The following is a 14,122-nucleotide window of genomic DNA, read 5'->3' as shown; positions in this document are numbered from 1 at the left end:
CTAAAGTACTTAAGAAGATTTTGCGTCCTAAGGGCATTCTAATTAATTCATTTTTCACTTTGAATAATGTTGTTTTTCTAAAGGGAAGCCACCTGACTACAAGTATGGATGGATTCTGTGAAATTTTTTGGCACTTGGCTTATGTTCTGCCTTTGAATGGCACAACATCAAAATATTAGCTTTAGAACCCCCAAACAGGAAGACTGCTCCCACAACACCAACCTCTCCTCTTAGAAGTTGAAGGCCATCACCCCTGGAAATGACCCCTGATCAGTGATACCCCATTTTCACTCTGACACAAGATGCTCAGAGCAATGGTGACATGTGTGTGTGTGTGCATTCTGTGTGACCTCACTTGTCTATCTTGGCTTTCCTATAGAACTGCTATTCACTATTTGGAAAGACAAAAAAGGGATCCAAAAAATTTGCCATGTCAGGACACATACCCTTTGACTTGGAGTTATAATTTAAGATTTTTCAGCCAAAAAAAACCAAAAAACAAAAAACGCCCTCTGATTTGTATGTGTGTGCGTGTGTGTGTGTGTGCATGCATCTGAGTTTTTATTACCAGGAAAAACTTGTAAATAAAGCTATTTATTTTCTTACCATTACAAAAAGTAGGAAAAAGGAATATACTTAAAAATAAAGTCCTCTATCAAAGCACAAATGCATTAAGACCGTTAAACAGAAAACAACATTAAGAAAACAGCTCCATAAAGAAAAAGAAGAGTAGTGTGGAAGGGAAGTGTTGTGTGTTTTTCCATTAAAATGTATATTTCTGCAATAGACGTGAGTGATAATGGTAAGGAAAGAAAGGTGAGTAAAGCATCACTTTGATTTATTTATATTCATTTCAGACAAAAAGCTTCTTAGGCATTCTGTTATTTTTATTTCTTCAACTGGGACATTTGGCTGGACTCTTTTTAAATTTTATTTCTTTATTTTGGCTACTCTGTGTGGCATGTGGGATCTTAGTTCCCTGACTGGGGCCTGAACTTGTGTCCCTTAAACTGGAAGCAAGGAGTCTTAGCCACTGGACCACCAGCAAAGTTGGACTTTTTTTCAAATGATAAAAATTGACTATCAACCTGGGTCATCTGTCACAAGCAAACTGCTGCTGCTACTGCTGCTAAGTCGCTTCAGTCGTGTCTGACTCTGTGCGACCCCATAGACGGCAGCCCACCAGGCTCCACTGCCCCTGGGATTCTCCAGGCAAGAACACTGGAGTGGGTTGCCATTTCCTTCTCCAATGCATAAGAGTGAAAAGTGAAACTGAAGTCACTCAGTCGTGTCTGACTCTTTGTGACCCCATGGACTGCAGCCTACCAGGCTCCTCCGTCCATGGGATTTTCCAGGCAAGAGTACTGGAATGGGTTGCCATTGCCTTCTCTGGTCACAAGCAAACTAATGAACTGCAAAATCTGGCTGAGTTAGTAACAACTAAAGAACTGAGTTGTCTCAGCCCCAGAGAGGTAAGATAACTCCTCAAACCCTCATCTCATGTCTTTCTCCTCTACTCTTACCCCTCTGCTGTGCATGTGTGTGTGCTAAGTCGCTTCAGTCATGTCTGACTCTGTGGGACCCCATGGACTGTAGCCCGCCAGACTCTGTCCATGGGATTCTCCAGGAAATAACACTGGAGTGGGTTGCCACACCCTCCTCCAGTGGATCTTCCTGACCCTGGGGTCGAATCTGTGTCTTCTGTGGCTCCTGCACTGCAGGTGGATTCTCTACCACTGAGCCACTGTGGAAGCCCGCCCCCTGTCACCTTCCATCTTTCTTTAGGAAGCAAAGCATAGAGTGAACACCGAGGGTGGCAGCCTTACCTGTAATATGGTAGCTCACTTGGCGATTGATGTCAGATGTGTCTCTGTCCCACGTGCTGAGGACGGCTACCACCTCGCCTGGAGGGTCGCTCTCCTTCACATTCCCTCGGTACACCTCGTGGGCAAAGACTGGAGCATTGTCATTTATATCTGTCACCCTGACAGACACCAGTGCCGTGGAAGAAAGAGCGAAGGCTTCCCCGAGGTCCGAGGCCACCACGGAGAAGGTGAACATGGGGTCTGTCTCATGATCCAGGTCCTTCAGGGTACTGATCCAGCCTGTGTTGCTGTCGATGCTGAACGCTTCCATCACCTTCTCGGGCTGGGAATCCGAGTGGAGGGAGTAGGTGACCTGCCCGTTGGCTCCCCAGTCCACATCCATGGCTCTCACCTGTGTTAGTTTGGTGCCCACGGGCATCCCTTCCATGATGATTGTCTCGTAGTTTGAAGTTTCAAAGACCGGCTTGTTGTCATTCAGATCCAGTACCTTGACGTCTACATCCACCGTGAACACAACGTCTACTTTGTCCAGGGGTATAGTGGCTGCCACTTTGAAGTGAAAAGCGGGGCTGACCTCATGGTCAAGACGCTTGTCCAGCTTGATCGTGCCTGTTTCCTGTTCTATGATGAAGACATTGCCTTTGTTATTTTCCAGCCGCTCCCCATTAACTGTGCTGAATGTGACCTTCTGAGTGGGCAAAATCCTCAGGGTATCCACCGTGCTCCCAATGGCTGTATCTTCTGACACGGTGAAGGAATACTGAGACTGGGTAAAGGAGGGCATGGACGTTTCAGGGGGTAAGACGTGGATGTAGACAGGAATGAGGGAGTGCTTCACTGGGATGCCCCCGTCCACTGCTTTGACAAAGAAGGACAGCACTGTGTTCTTCAGCTGGTTAAAGTGGCCCTTGGTGACCATCCAGCCATTGTCAGGGTCGATTTCCAGGAGGTCAGCCACTGAGACCGAGGCCTCACTATAGAGGGAGTAAGTAATCCTTGCATTTGCTCCATCATCTGGGTCCATGGCTTGGACCTGCGTGACCAGGTGGCCCCGCCCAACATCTGCCCTGACGCTGGCTCTGTATTCCACTGTCAAGAACTGGGGGGCGTTGTCATTTTCATCCACTACAATCACCCTCACCGTACAGAAAGTTGTTCTTCCTCCGCCATCGAGGGCCCTCAAAAAAATACTGATGTCTCCTTCCAGAGGGTTTTCCCTATCGAGCCTTTCTGTTGTGGTGACCTGTCCATTGCCATCTATGAGGAATCTATCCTTAGCAAAGTCATTGATGATGGCATAGCTGATCTGCCCATACATCCCCGGATCCCCATCCGTGGCTCGAATGTGGATTACCTTTGTCCCAGCGGCTGCGTTCTCTCTCACCTCAGCTACATAGGTGCTCTGTGAAAAGGCAGGACTGTACAGGTTGGCCCCAAGGACCCTGATATGCACTTGGGCGGTGCTCGTGAACAACCCATCAGAGACCGACACGTTGAGACTGTACAGAGGCTCCATCCGCTGCTTGCGGTGGTTGGACAGTGTAATGATGCCACTCTTGCTGTCCATCAGAAAGCTCGTCCGGTCATTCCCAGATAAAATGCTGTATTCCAACCGGTCAAAGTCAGAGCTGTCTGCATCGGAGGCTTGCACACAGGTTACAAAATGGCCCCGGGGGGCTAATTCACTCACATATGACTCATAAATGAGCTGATTAAAGACCGGAGGGTTGTCATTTACGTCTGAGATGTAGATATGAACCAGGACCTCGCTGCTCAGTGATGGGAAGCCATCATCTGTGGCTCTGACTTTCAAAGTGCAGCGTTGCACTGACTCGTGGTCCAGCATCCGCGCGGTCAGGATCAAGCCACTTGCGCTGTCTATGTGAAAATAATCCGTACTGTTGTAAGTATCCTGGACAATCTGATAATGGACCATTTTGTTGTTTCCTGAGTCTGCATCAGTAGACACAACTTGTAAAACAGGTGTCCCGATGAGGGACGCTTCTGATAATGTTGTATTGTATGTGGGTTGACCGAAAATAGGAGGGTTGTCATTCACATCGTTAACAAGCAGGTCAATGGTAACTTCAGCCCTGGCCCCAGTAAGCGCATCACTGGCTCTTACTGTCAGCTTGTAAACTGATGTCATTTCATAATCCAAAGGGCTAATGACTTTCAGGACCCCAGTGTCAAAGTCAATGTTAAATTGTTTATACAGATCCCCATCAATGATGATATATATGATGCCTTGCCCTTCTGGACTGGTGGCGTTGATGCTTAGAATGGGGGTATCCATGGCAATATCTTCATTGACAGATGCTGTATAAAAGGGCTTATCAAACACAGGCATTGCTTTGTTGACAATAGTGATGGGAAGTTCCACGGATGTGGACAAAGAGGGTTTTCCACCATCTCTGGCTAGGATGGTGACTCCATACTCAATGTTGGACAAGTCTGAGTTGAATGCTTCTTTTAAAATAACATTCCCTGAATTAGGGTTAATTTCGAAGTGGCCATAGTCATCCTGTAGGACGTAGGTCACTTCTCCATTTGCACCTTTGTCTTTGTCAATGGCCGTCACTCGGTAAATCAGAGTGCCAGGCTCAGCATCAACCTGTACAGCAGCGTAGTAAGGGAGACCCACAAAGACTGGAGAGTTGTCGTTTATGTCTTCGATGCTAACCCTGACCACCACCCTTGCCACCCGTAGATGGTCAAGCTCTCGGCTGGCTTCCACCACCAGCTCATATAACTCCTGCTCCTCACGGTCAAAGGGGACTCCGGTGGTCTGAATGACCCCTGAGGTAGATTTTATCTTGAACTTGTTTCCTGGGTTTAAGATGCTATATTTTAAGGGCTCATTAAGGCGATTTCCAACTGCATTGACAATAGCAACTTTGGTTATGTTAGTGTTGTTCTCTGAGATGGAGGTGGAGTAAAAGTTTTGAGTAAAGTGGAGGCCACTGTCCATGGCTTCTTTAACCAAGATGGTAACCATCGATGTACTATAGAACTTTCCATCAGACACCTTCACTATCAGCATGTAGTGATCTTTGGAGAAGTTGTTGTTTTTCACGGTGAGCACTCCACTATTTGAGTCAATTAAAAAATGATCCAAGCTGCCTTCCATTAGGCTGTATGTCAGTTCAGGGGGTACCTCGGAGTCAGGATCCGTGGCACTAACTTTCAGAACCTCCACTCCGACATAGGTCGGTAGAAGTAAGACAGTCTCAAACACAGCCTGAGTGAACACAGGTGGGTTGTCATTCACGTCCGTCACCTCTATGTTGACTTCAACGGGACTCTCCGCGGTCAGCTGAGGGCTACCACTGTCTCTCACATGCACATGAAAATGGAAATGGGCGATGGCCTCGTGGTCCAGGCTGGCGATTGTTCTGATCGCCCCTGTGCTGGAGTCCACTGTGAAGAACTTCTTGGCTGTGGACTCCACAATCTGATACACAAGCAGAGCATTCCGGTTGCTGTCGGCATCAGTGGCTCGAATCACCAGGGGGCTGTTATCCAAGCTCCTGACAATGCTATTGATGGGGGCCGCCTCGCTGAGGCTGCCCGAATACTGAGAAAAGAGAAAAACTGGCGCATTGTCATTTTCATCAACAATCTGAATGTTGACTGTGACATTGGAAGCCATTCCTGCCATGTTGGTGGCCTGGACAATGAGCTGATAAGAGGAAGTCCGCTCGTAATCCAGCGCCTTCCGAGTGGTGATGACTCCAGAATAGGGGTTTATGGTGAAGATCCCATCAACATTTCCATCTTTCACTTCATAAATGAGAGTGGATTGACTGATGGCAGAGATTAGAATGACAGATGTTCCAACATCAACATTTTCATTCACTTCTGCTTGGTAGTCTTTGTGAGTGAACCTGGGGTTAGAATTATCAGACATAGTGACAGAAATGCGCACGATGGCGGTGGCAGACATCGGTGGGGAACCCTGGTCCGTGACTTTGACCGACAGGACAAACTGACCCGTTGTCATCATGTCTGGCTCTTTGGAAACTGTGATGATGCCCAGGACCGGTTCAATCTTAAATGTGTTCCCAGTATTCCCTGCAATAGAGAAATCAACAAGAAAATGAGTTCAAGTGGGTCACTTTCTGAAGATTAACTCTTCATCTTGAGGCTGCTTTACACAGCATGGCAAATAGAAGCAATTATTTGTTTTTGCTCCACCTTATCCTGAAATAAAATGAGAGACTTCCCTAAAAGGATATTCAAAAGACTTTGAAATGAATTTTCCAGTACATTGTGAATTTCAAATTAGTGTCTTCTTAATCCAGGTTAACAAGAAAAACAGCCCACCACTTATGTAGTTTCAAACTGGGAAATAAGAGTTTGTAGGAAAGACTTATCTAGTACGAATGTTTGCTGCTGCTGCTGCTGCTAAGTCGCTTCAGTCGTCTCCAACTCTGTGTGACCCCATAGACGGAAGCCCACCAGGCTGTCCCGTCCCTGGGATTCTCCAGGCAAGAACACCGGAGTGGGTTGCCATTTCCTTCTCCAATGCATGAAAGTGAAAAGTGAAAGCGAAGTCGCTCAGTCGTGTCCGACTCTTCACGACCCCATGGACTGCAGCCCACCAGGCTCCTCCGTCCATGGGATTTTCCAGGCAAGAGTATTGGAGTGGGGTGCCATTGCCTTCTCCGAGTAAGAATTCTTAGGACTTTCTTATTCCCAGATTGGGCTGGCACATGCCAGTCACACTGGTAAAAAGGCATTTATCCTGAAATCAGTGCCACAATTCCATGTTCTATGCTGTAAGAAAGAAGGTGGTAGGAATCGTGTCAGAACAGTATCACATAATCATTTAGTTTAAGATTATACCAAAGGTAAGTTTTGCTGCATGGAATTGGTATTGTTTCATATCCTCAGGATCAACTTCATTCCCAGCACTCCTTGGGTGAGGGGGAGGGGGTTTGCTGCTCAGGCATGGAGAATTCTTCTCAAGTCATCATTTGCTTTGTAAGCTGTGAGAATTTTTTTCTGAATCCCCTACACTCCAACACACACACACACATGCACACATGGATGTAACAGTGGACATAAAAAATGACAAGGCACTTGTTTCAATCGGTAGCCATTCTATTTGCTAAACTTTTGAGAGGTTTCTGGTGAAGTACAGAACTGTTCATCAGAAGCGGCACTGATACCAAGAACTTGAGGCATAAACCTCAGGAGACTGAGAGTCTGCAGCCCGCTGTGCACCCTGACCCCTGACGCTGCAGAAGCTGAGAGGCCTGCCTCTGACACAGGCCAGGGGTGACATCTGGGACTGTGGAGGGTGAAGAAAGGGGAGGAGAGAGTGCAGAACACAAAATGCAAAGAGCGCCAAGAACGCGGCTCACAGGTCATGAACAGTGGGGAGTAGCATCCTTCACCAAATGGCTTTTTACTTCTCTTGGGGCTTTCCCCTACTTCTCAAACAACACACATACTTCTGGGTCCCCAACTCTTTTACATCACAAGTTAAAAATCTAGGTTATTCAAATATACCTGAGTTTTTCTTACTTTTTGAAGTTCTATAGCATGGCAACATACAGAGAGTTTAAATGTCATTATCATGACAATAGGCTCCAGGATTGAGAAGGCAGGTAAGTACAGTGCTTATTGAAATATGGAGCTTCCCTGGTGGCTCAGTGGTAAGGAATCTGCCAGCCAATGTAGGAGACATGGGTTCGATCCCTGACTCAGGAAGATCCCCTGGAGTAGGAAATGGCAACCCACTCCAGTGTTCCTGCCTGGGAAATCCCATGGACAGAGGAACCTGGTGGGCTACAATCTATGGGGTCACAAGAGTCAAAATATACAATAAATACAGCTATTTACACACTCCTTACTACATACTTGTTAATTAAACTTTTCCAAGTCTGAAAACAAAAATGTCATGTTCCTGTGAAGTCTATTTGTATGTTTGTTTATTTCTCGACAGGGAGCAAATCTAACAGAGGTAAAGAATTTGATTCTGACCCCAAATGTGGACATGCCACCTGAACATGACCATTTCAGGATGACAACAAGAAGGCCAATGAGCTCAGGAACAAGCTTGCAAATTTTCAATGAATGGTACTGTGGAATTGAGTGTGCTCCAATATTTGATTCACAGACCCTCACAAGAAGGCAGGAATCATTTTACTTCAGCATCTCAGGGGAGGGAAATAGAGAGATACGTGACATGCAGGCCTGAATGCTACATCCTCATTACGGGGCCCCATGTGGAGTTTTCATGTGAGACTTTTCTTCCTTTGTGTGAGACCTTTCGTCTTCCAGGCTCAGGACATAACAGCAAGATACACATGGCAGGGATGAAAGAGGCCCAGCCTTTGACCCTGAGTAGCTCTGTTCCCGTCTGTGGTCCTGTGGCTGTTGATCTCCTTGGTACCCCACCCCAGGATGCTGTCCAGCAGCTGCTTTGTCTCTCTCTCTCTTCAGCGCACTGTCCTGCTTACTTAGAATCCACTTCCTGCTTACTCTCTTCTGCTCTACTTCAACCTTTGGAAGCTAATCTCTGCTTGTTTTCTTGGAATCTATGCCAACGCAGGAGATGTGGGTTCTATCCCTGGATTGGGGAGATCCCCTAGACAAGGAAATGGTAACCCACACCATTATTCCTCCTAAGAAAGCCCACGGCCAGAGGAACCTGGTGGGTGACATCATGGGGTTTCAAAGAGTCAGACACGATTTAGTGACTCAGCAGTAACAACGGCATGGCTTCTTATAGACTTTCGGCAACTGGGCAAAACCTGTGCTGACATTACCTACCATTATGAATCTGGTATATAGCACAGTGCCTGGCACAAAAGAGGACCTCAATAAATATTTGTTGAATGACCAAGAGAGGTAGACTCAAAAAAGATTAACTTTCCATCTGTATCCATCTTGGGGTCTAATACGCTCCCTCCCGTCGTAACTTAGCTCTTTCCTAGTCCTGGTCTCTCCTGTACTGCCTTCTCTCCAAGCTACTCGTAAACCAGTGCCAACACCAAACGCCAACCCTGAACTAAATACAAGACCTGAAGCTCTGCACCTGATTCTACCTCAGTCCTTTGGGTAAAAACAAAAAGCTTCAGGGACTTCCTTGGAGATCCTGTGGCTGGGACTCTGAGCTCCCAAGGCAGGGGCCCAGGTTTGATCCCTGGCTGGGGAACTAGATCCCACATGCCACAATGGAAGATCCCTCAGGATACAACCGAGACTTGGTGCAGCCAAATTAATTAAAAAAAAAAAAAAAAAAGCTTCAGTAGTTACTTCAGGCCAGTCAGGGGACAGGAAATGTATTGCTGTTGTTTACTCACTGAGTCATGTCCGACTCTTTGTGACCCCATGGACTGTAGCCCACCAGGCTCCTCTGTCCATGGCATCTTCCAGGCAAGAATACTGAGTGGGCTGCCATTTCCTTCTCCAGGGGATCTTCCTGACCCAGGCATGGAACCCGAGTCTGTGTGTCTCTTGCATTGGTAGGCAGATTCTTTATCATTGAGCCGCCAGGGAAGCCTTAAATGCGAACCACCAATAAAGAGAGTGAAACCTTCCTTATTGAGCTTTGTGAGAGCACTTAAATGAGTTGAGTTGGGCATGACTTAGCAACTAAACAACAACACTTTGCACCAAACTCTTGTTATTTGCTTCAAACTCCTGAACTAGCTGGGATCTGCCTGTCTTTTACCATGATCTGCAAAGAAACTTGGCTTAACCAGAACCGGTCTAGGTCAAGCATAGGTCGGTCTGTCCTGTAATTCTCATTAGCTTTTTATACATCTAATCAAAGTTTATTCTTTGAGATATGTAGCATGCCTTGGGTTTTCTGGAAATTCAAGTTTTCTGTATAAAAGAAATTTTAAGGGAAAAAAAAATTTTTTCTGCCTAGCTTTAATTGAAGAAATGACTGAATTATTTCTCTATGATTAGCACTCGGCTACAGTCTTTGGAAGCTGAAAGATAAACAACACAGAACTTTCAGCTGGATGGTAAATTACCCTTAAATTACTCTTTGAGAACCCCCACATTGGTTTTGAAATTGTCTGGTTTTCTGAGAGGAGAAGTAGTATCCCTAATGACAAATATAAAATGCAAGTAGACACACGGACAAATGCTTAGAAGATGTTAAGCAAAGTAGAACTAAAACCATACACCTAAATGATTACAATGACATAAAAGAAGGTATATGCAGAAATGAATGAGGAGAAAAGAAAAAAACACATATGATTAGGGGAGAACTACAGAATGAATATAAAGAGTTATTGAATTGCCACATTTCCTGTGGCAGTACTTAAATATTTATTTTTTAAAGTTTCCCTATATTATTTGTGAAACTAAAGGAACAAGGACTGAATAACAAAATAATTAAAATGGCCTGTGATAAACAAGAAATGCAAAATAGCATTTAAAAACAAGTACTGTCAGGCCTGGCCTTCCCAGGCGGCACTAGTGGTAAAGAACCCGCCTGCAACGCAGGAGACGTAGGAGACATGGGCCTGACCCCTGGGTCAGGAAGATCCCCTGGAGGAGGACACAGCTCCCCACCCCAGTGTTCTTGCTGGAGAATCCCATGGACAGAGGAGACTGGCGGGCTACAGTCCACAGGGGCACAGGGTTGCACACGACTGAAGTGATTTAGCACACATCTACGCACACACGCACTGTCAAACTTTAGGGTGAAAGGAAACTCTGAGGAAAATTGGAAAAAAAAATGGACAAATTCTCTTGGGGCACCTGGCTGTTATGAACCCATGTCTTTTTTTTTTTTTTTTTTTTTTGGTATAGAGTTTACTCAGACTCATGTAAAATGTCAGTGTCTAATACAGGAAATAGTTTTATATTATCATTCAATAGAGGGGCTATTTTTAAAGAAGATTGTTAGCTTTTTTTCCTAAAAATTTTTAGTTCAAAGTTGTCATTCTAGCATTCATATTTTAACCACTCTCAAATCAACCACTCTCAAAAATGCTCCTTATTTAAATCAAGAGAAAGAAGCCTTTCCAGCGCTAGCATGAAAGGAGACAGCATTTGGCATTATGCACGGCAGACATAATGTTGCAGAACACTTCGGAAATATGTGGCCTGAATGTTCAAAAAAGACAGAACAGGGAAAGGGAAAATTGAGCAGAAAAAGGATCTGTGTAATTTTTAGGCTTATGGTCCTCTCCTTTCTTGGACATTCATCTCTTCTGTCATAAGTGTTTTCTAAGTGTCCATCTTCAGACCATCAGTAAACTATGGTCTTGCCTTCTAGATATTAAAATTGAATTTTTAAAATATTCTTAAGTTTTAACAACACAAGAGTCTGTATTTATTTATCTGTCAGGTTAAGCATGCTGTTGAGTCCTTACCCACTACTATGCTACTCATATCACCTCCAATGAAGGGAGTTTGTGCTAACTAGGGTGTGAGGAGTGTAGGCATTTTTGAAGTCCACAGCCCACAGCCAACCTGCTGACAAGAAAACAATGATCTTTAAGATTCAATTCACAGAACTGTCTGGCAGCCCTCCTATGATGGGGGGCTTTGGTTATTTCAGTTTGAGGCCACGGGCTTGTTGACCCATCAGAAAAAGCCACAGAGTTATTATGCAGTCTTCTCTCTTCTCCATTCCAGAAAAATCTGAGATTGAACACAATAAAAGGAAACTCTTTCTTTGCTGTCAATGATGGAAAACATATTACTGAAATGCCAAGAACTTAATACACCATCACTGAACAAATAGGGCAGTTGCTTGCCCAAAAAATCCATTTGGAGACATGCCAGTGGTAACTATGAGAATTTTACATGGTGATAAATACTACTGAGGGTCCAGTGCCATGCATGATGCTGCTGTCTGCAACAGCTCTCACCTGCTTCTATGGTATACATGAGTTCTGCATTTTCCCCTTTGTCTTTGTCCAGAGCCGTCACCTGCAGTACAGCTGATCCCAGAGCAGCCGATTCAAACACAGACGCTTCATAGAGTGGGTTGGTAAAATAAGGGCTGTGATCGTTAGCATCTTCCACATTCACAATGACTCGGGCCAAGTTTCTTCGATAAGGAAACTCCTGATCTCTGACCTTGAGGCAAAATACAAGAAGCAATAGGACTAAAATCTTTAAGTTGCAAAGAATTCACAGGGCTGTGCCTACAGTGAAATCAAAATGAAATCATGCATGGCAAGTGCTTGACCCATTCCCAGGCTGAGTAGGTTCTCAGTAATTAACAGAGCTTCTAGCAAGTGGGGACATCGATTGTGAACACGGTGAGAGCTAGGGCCACAATGTATTGCTCAGCATTATACCTGGCCTCTGGCCTATGTCCGGTTCGTGCATGTGGAACTGAAGCCTGAATATCACAAACACAGCGCTTCCCTCTGGTCTCCGTCACCCAGCCCTCTGTAAGTTGCCTCAACAGTTGCTAATGGAATGGTGGATGGCGGCTCTTCTAAAGGGGCAACTGAAATGTGGAAGTAATGAATGCAATGGGCACTGTCGTTCATTCATTCATTCAACAAACATTTATTATCATCTATTATCTCTTAAGCCCCAGGATGGCCCCAGGTGTTTCAGCACTGATTAGATACAGTTCCCACCCTCAGTAGTTGACTAGGGAATGCAAACAAGTAAGTAGTCAGATACAAGGCAAAAAGATAAATGCCAAAATATGAGTAAGCAGTAAGAAAAATGTCGCCTAGCTTACAAAACCAAGTAGAAGTGGTAAAATGCTGGGGGACGTGGTGTGTGGCATAGATTTCAGGCAAGAGGAACCAACATAAATAAAGGTCCAGAGCTAAGAGAGAACCCTAACCACTGGGAAGATGAACCAAATCTTAATTTCTAAAATGTGACACCCCCACACTGTGAAATACCAAAGAACCTTGCCTGACTGCTTTAAAGGTCTCTCTGGTTTGCATATGGCAGGAGCTTAGTTCAGTTCAGTTCAGTTGCTCAGTCATGTTCGACTCTTTGCGATCCCATGTACTGCAGGAGGCCAGGCTTCCCTGTCCCTCACCAACTCCCAGAACTTAGTAAAACTCATGTCCATTGAGTCAGTGATGCCATCCAACCATCTCATCCTCTGTCATCCCCTTCTCCTCCCGACTTCAATCTTCCCCAGCATCAGGGTCTTTTCCAGCAAGTCAGTTCTTCACATTAGGTAGCCAAAGTATTGGAGTTTCAGCTTCAGCATCAGTCCTTCCAATGAATATTCAGGATTGATTTCCTTTAGGATGGACTGGTTGGATCTCCTTGCAGTTCAACGAACTCTCAAGTCTTCTCCAATACCACAGTTCAAAAACATCAATTCTTCAGTGTTCAGCTTTCTTTATAGTCCAACTCTCACATCCGTAAATGACTATTGGAAAAAATATAGCTTTGACTAGATGGACCTTTATTGGAAAAGTAATGTCTCTGCTTTTTAATATGCTGTCTAGGTTGGTCATAGCTTTTCCTCCAAGGAGCAAGTGTCTTTTAATTTCATGGCTGCAATCACCATCTGCAGTGATTTTGGAGCCCAAGAAAATAAAGTCTGTCATTGTTTCCATTGTTTCCCCATCTATTTGCCATGAAGTGATGGGACCAGATGCCATGATCTTACTTTTCTTAATGTTGAGTTTTAAGGCAGCTTTTTCACTCTCCTCTTTCACTTTCATCAAGAGGCTCTTTAGTTCTTCTTCACTTTCTGCCATAAGGGTGGTGTCATCTGCATATCTGAGGTTATTGATATTTTTCCTAGCAATCTTGAGTCCAGCTTATGCTTCATCCAGGCCAGCTTTTCGCATGATGTACTCTGCATATAAGTTAAATAAGCAGAGTGACAATATACAGCCTTGACGTACTCCTTTCCCAATTTTGAACCAGTCCTTTTTTCCATGTCCAGTTCTAACTGTTGGTTCCTGACCTGCATACAGATTTCTCAGGAGGCAGGTCAGGTGGTCTGGTATTCACATCTTTTTCAGAATTTTACACAGTTTGCTGTGATCCACACAGTCAAACCAGTCTACTTTGGTGTAGTCAATAAAGCAGAAGTAGATGTTTTTCTGGAACTCTCTTGCTTTTTTGATGGTCCAACAGATGTTGAGCTTGTGAGATGAGGGCACTTGTGTGGTAGTTTGAACATTCTTTGGCATTGCCTTTCTTTGGGATTGGAATGAAAACTGACCTTTTCCAGTCCTGTGGCAGAAGTTTGCAACTAATCAATTCTGTAACACATGATTTTGCTATAATTGTATGCAGCATTAATCCAATGTGTGCTTTTTTCTCGTTCAGGTGTAGATCCCCTAACTTCAGAGAGATTTGAAGAAATTAGAAAA

General features: G+C 44.7%; 1 protein-coding gene across 1 annotated transcript in view; it reads right to left on the bottom strand.

The window, feature by feature from the left end:
* FAT3 (FAT atypical cadherin 3) overlaps positions 1-14,122 on the bottom strand; it is a 694,359-nt gene that overhangs the window by 109,760 nt on the left and 570,477 nt on the right. The window contains exons 10-11 of the mRNA XM_055581629.1: positions 11,678-11,888; positions 1,827-5,900 (exon numbers count right to left, since the gene is read on the bottom strand). Coding sequence (XP_055437604.1) covers positions 1,827-5,900; positions 11,678-11,888 — 4,285 coding nt within the window. The remainder of the gene's footprint in view (positions 1-1,826; positions 5,901-11,677; positions 11,889-14,122) is intronic.

This window comes from Bubalus kerabau, chromosome 5 (assembly GCF_029407905.1).
Source record: "Bubalus kerabau isolate K-KA32 ecotype Philippines breed swamp buffalo chromosome 5, PCC_UOA_SB_1v2, whole genome shotgun sequence".
NCBI classification, from domain to species: Eukaryota; Metazoa; Chordata; class Mammalia; order Artiodactyla; family Bovidae; genus Bubalus; species Bubalus kerabau.
This window is presented reverse-complemented; position numbering and strand designations above follow the sequence as displayed.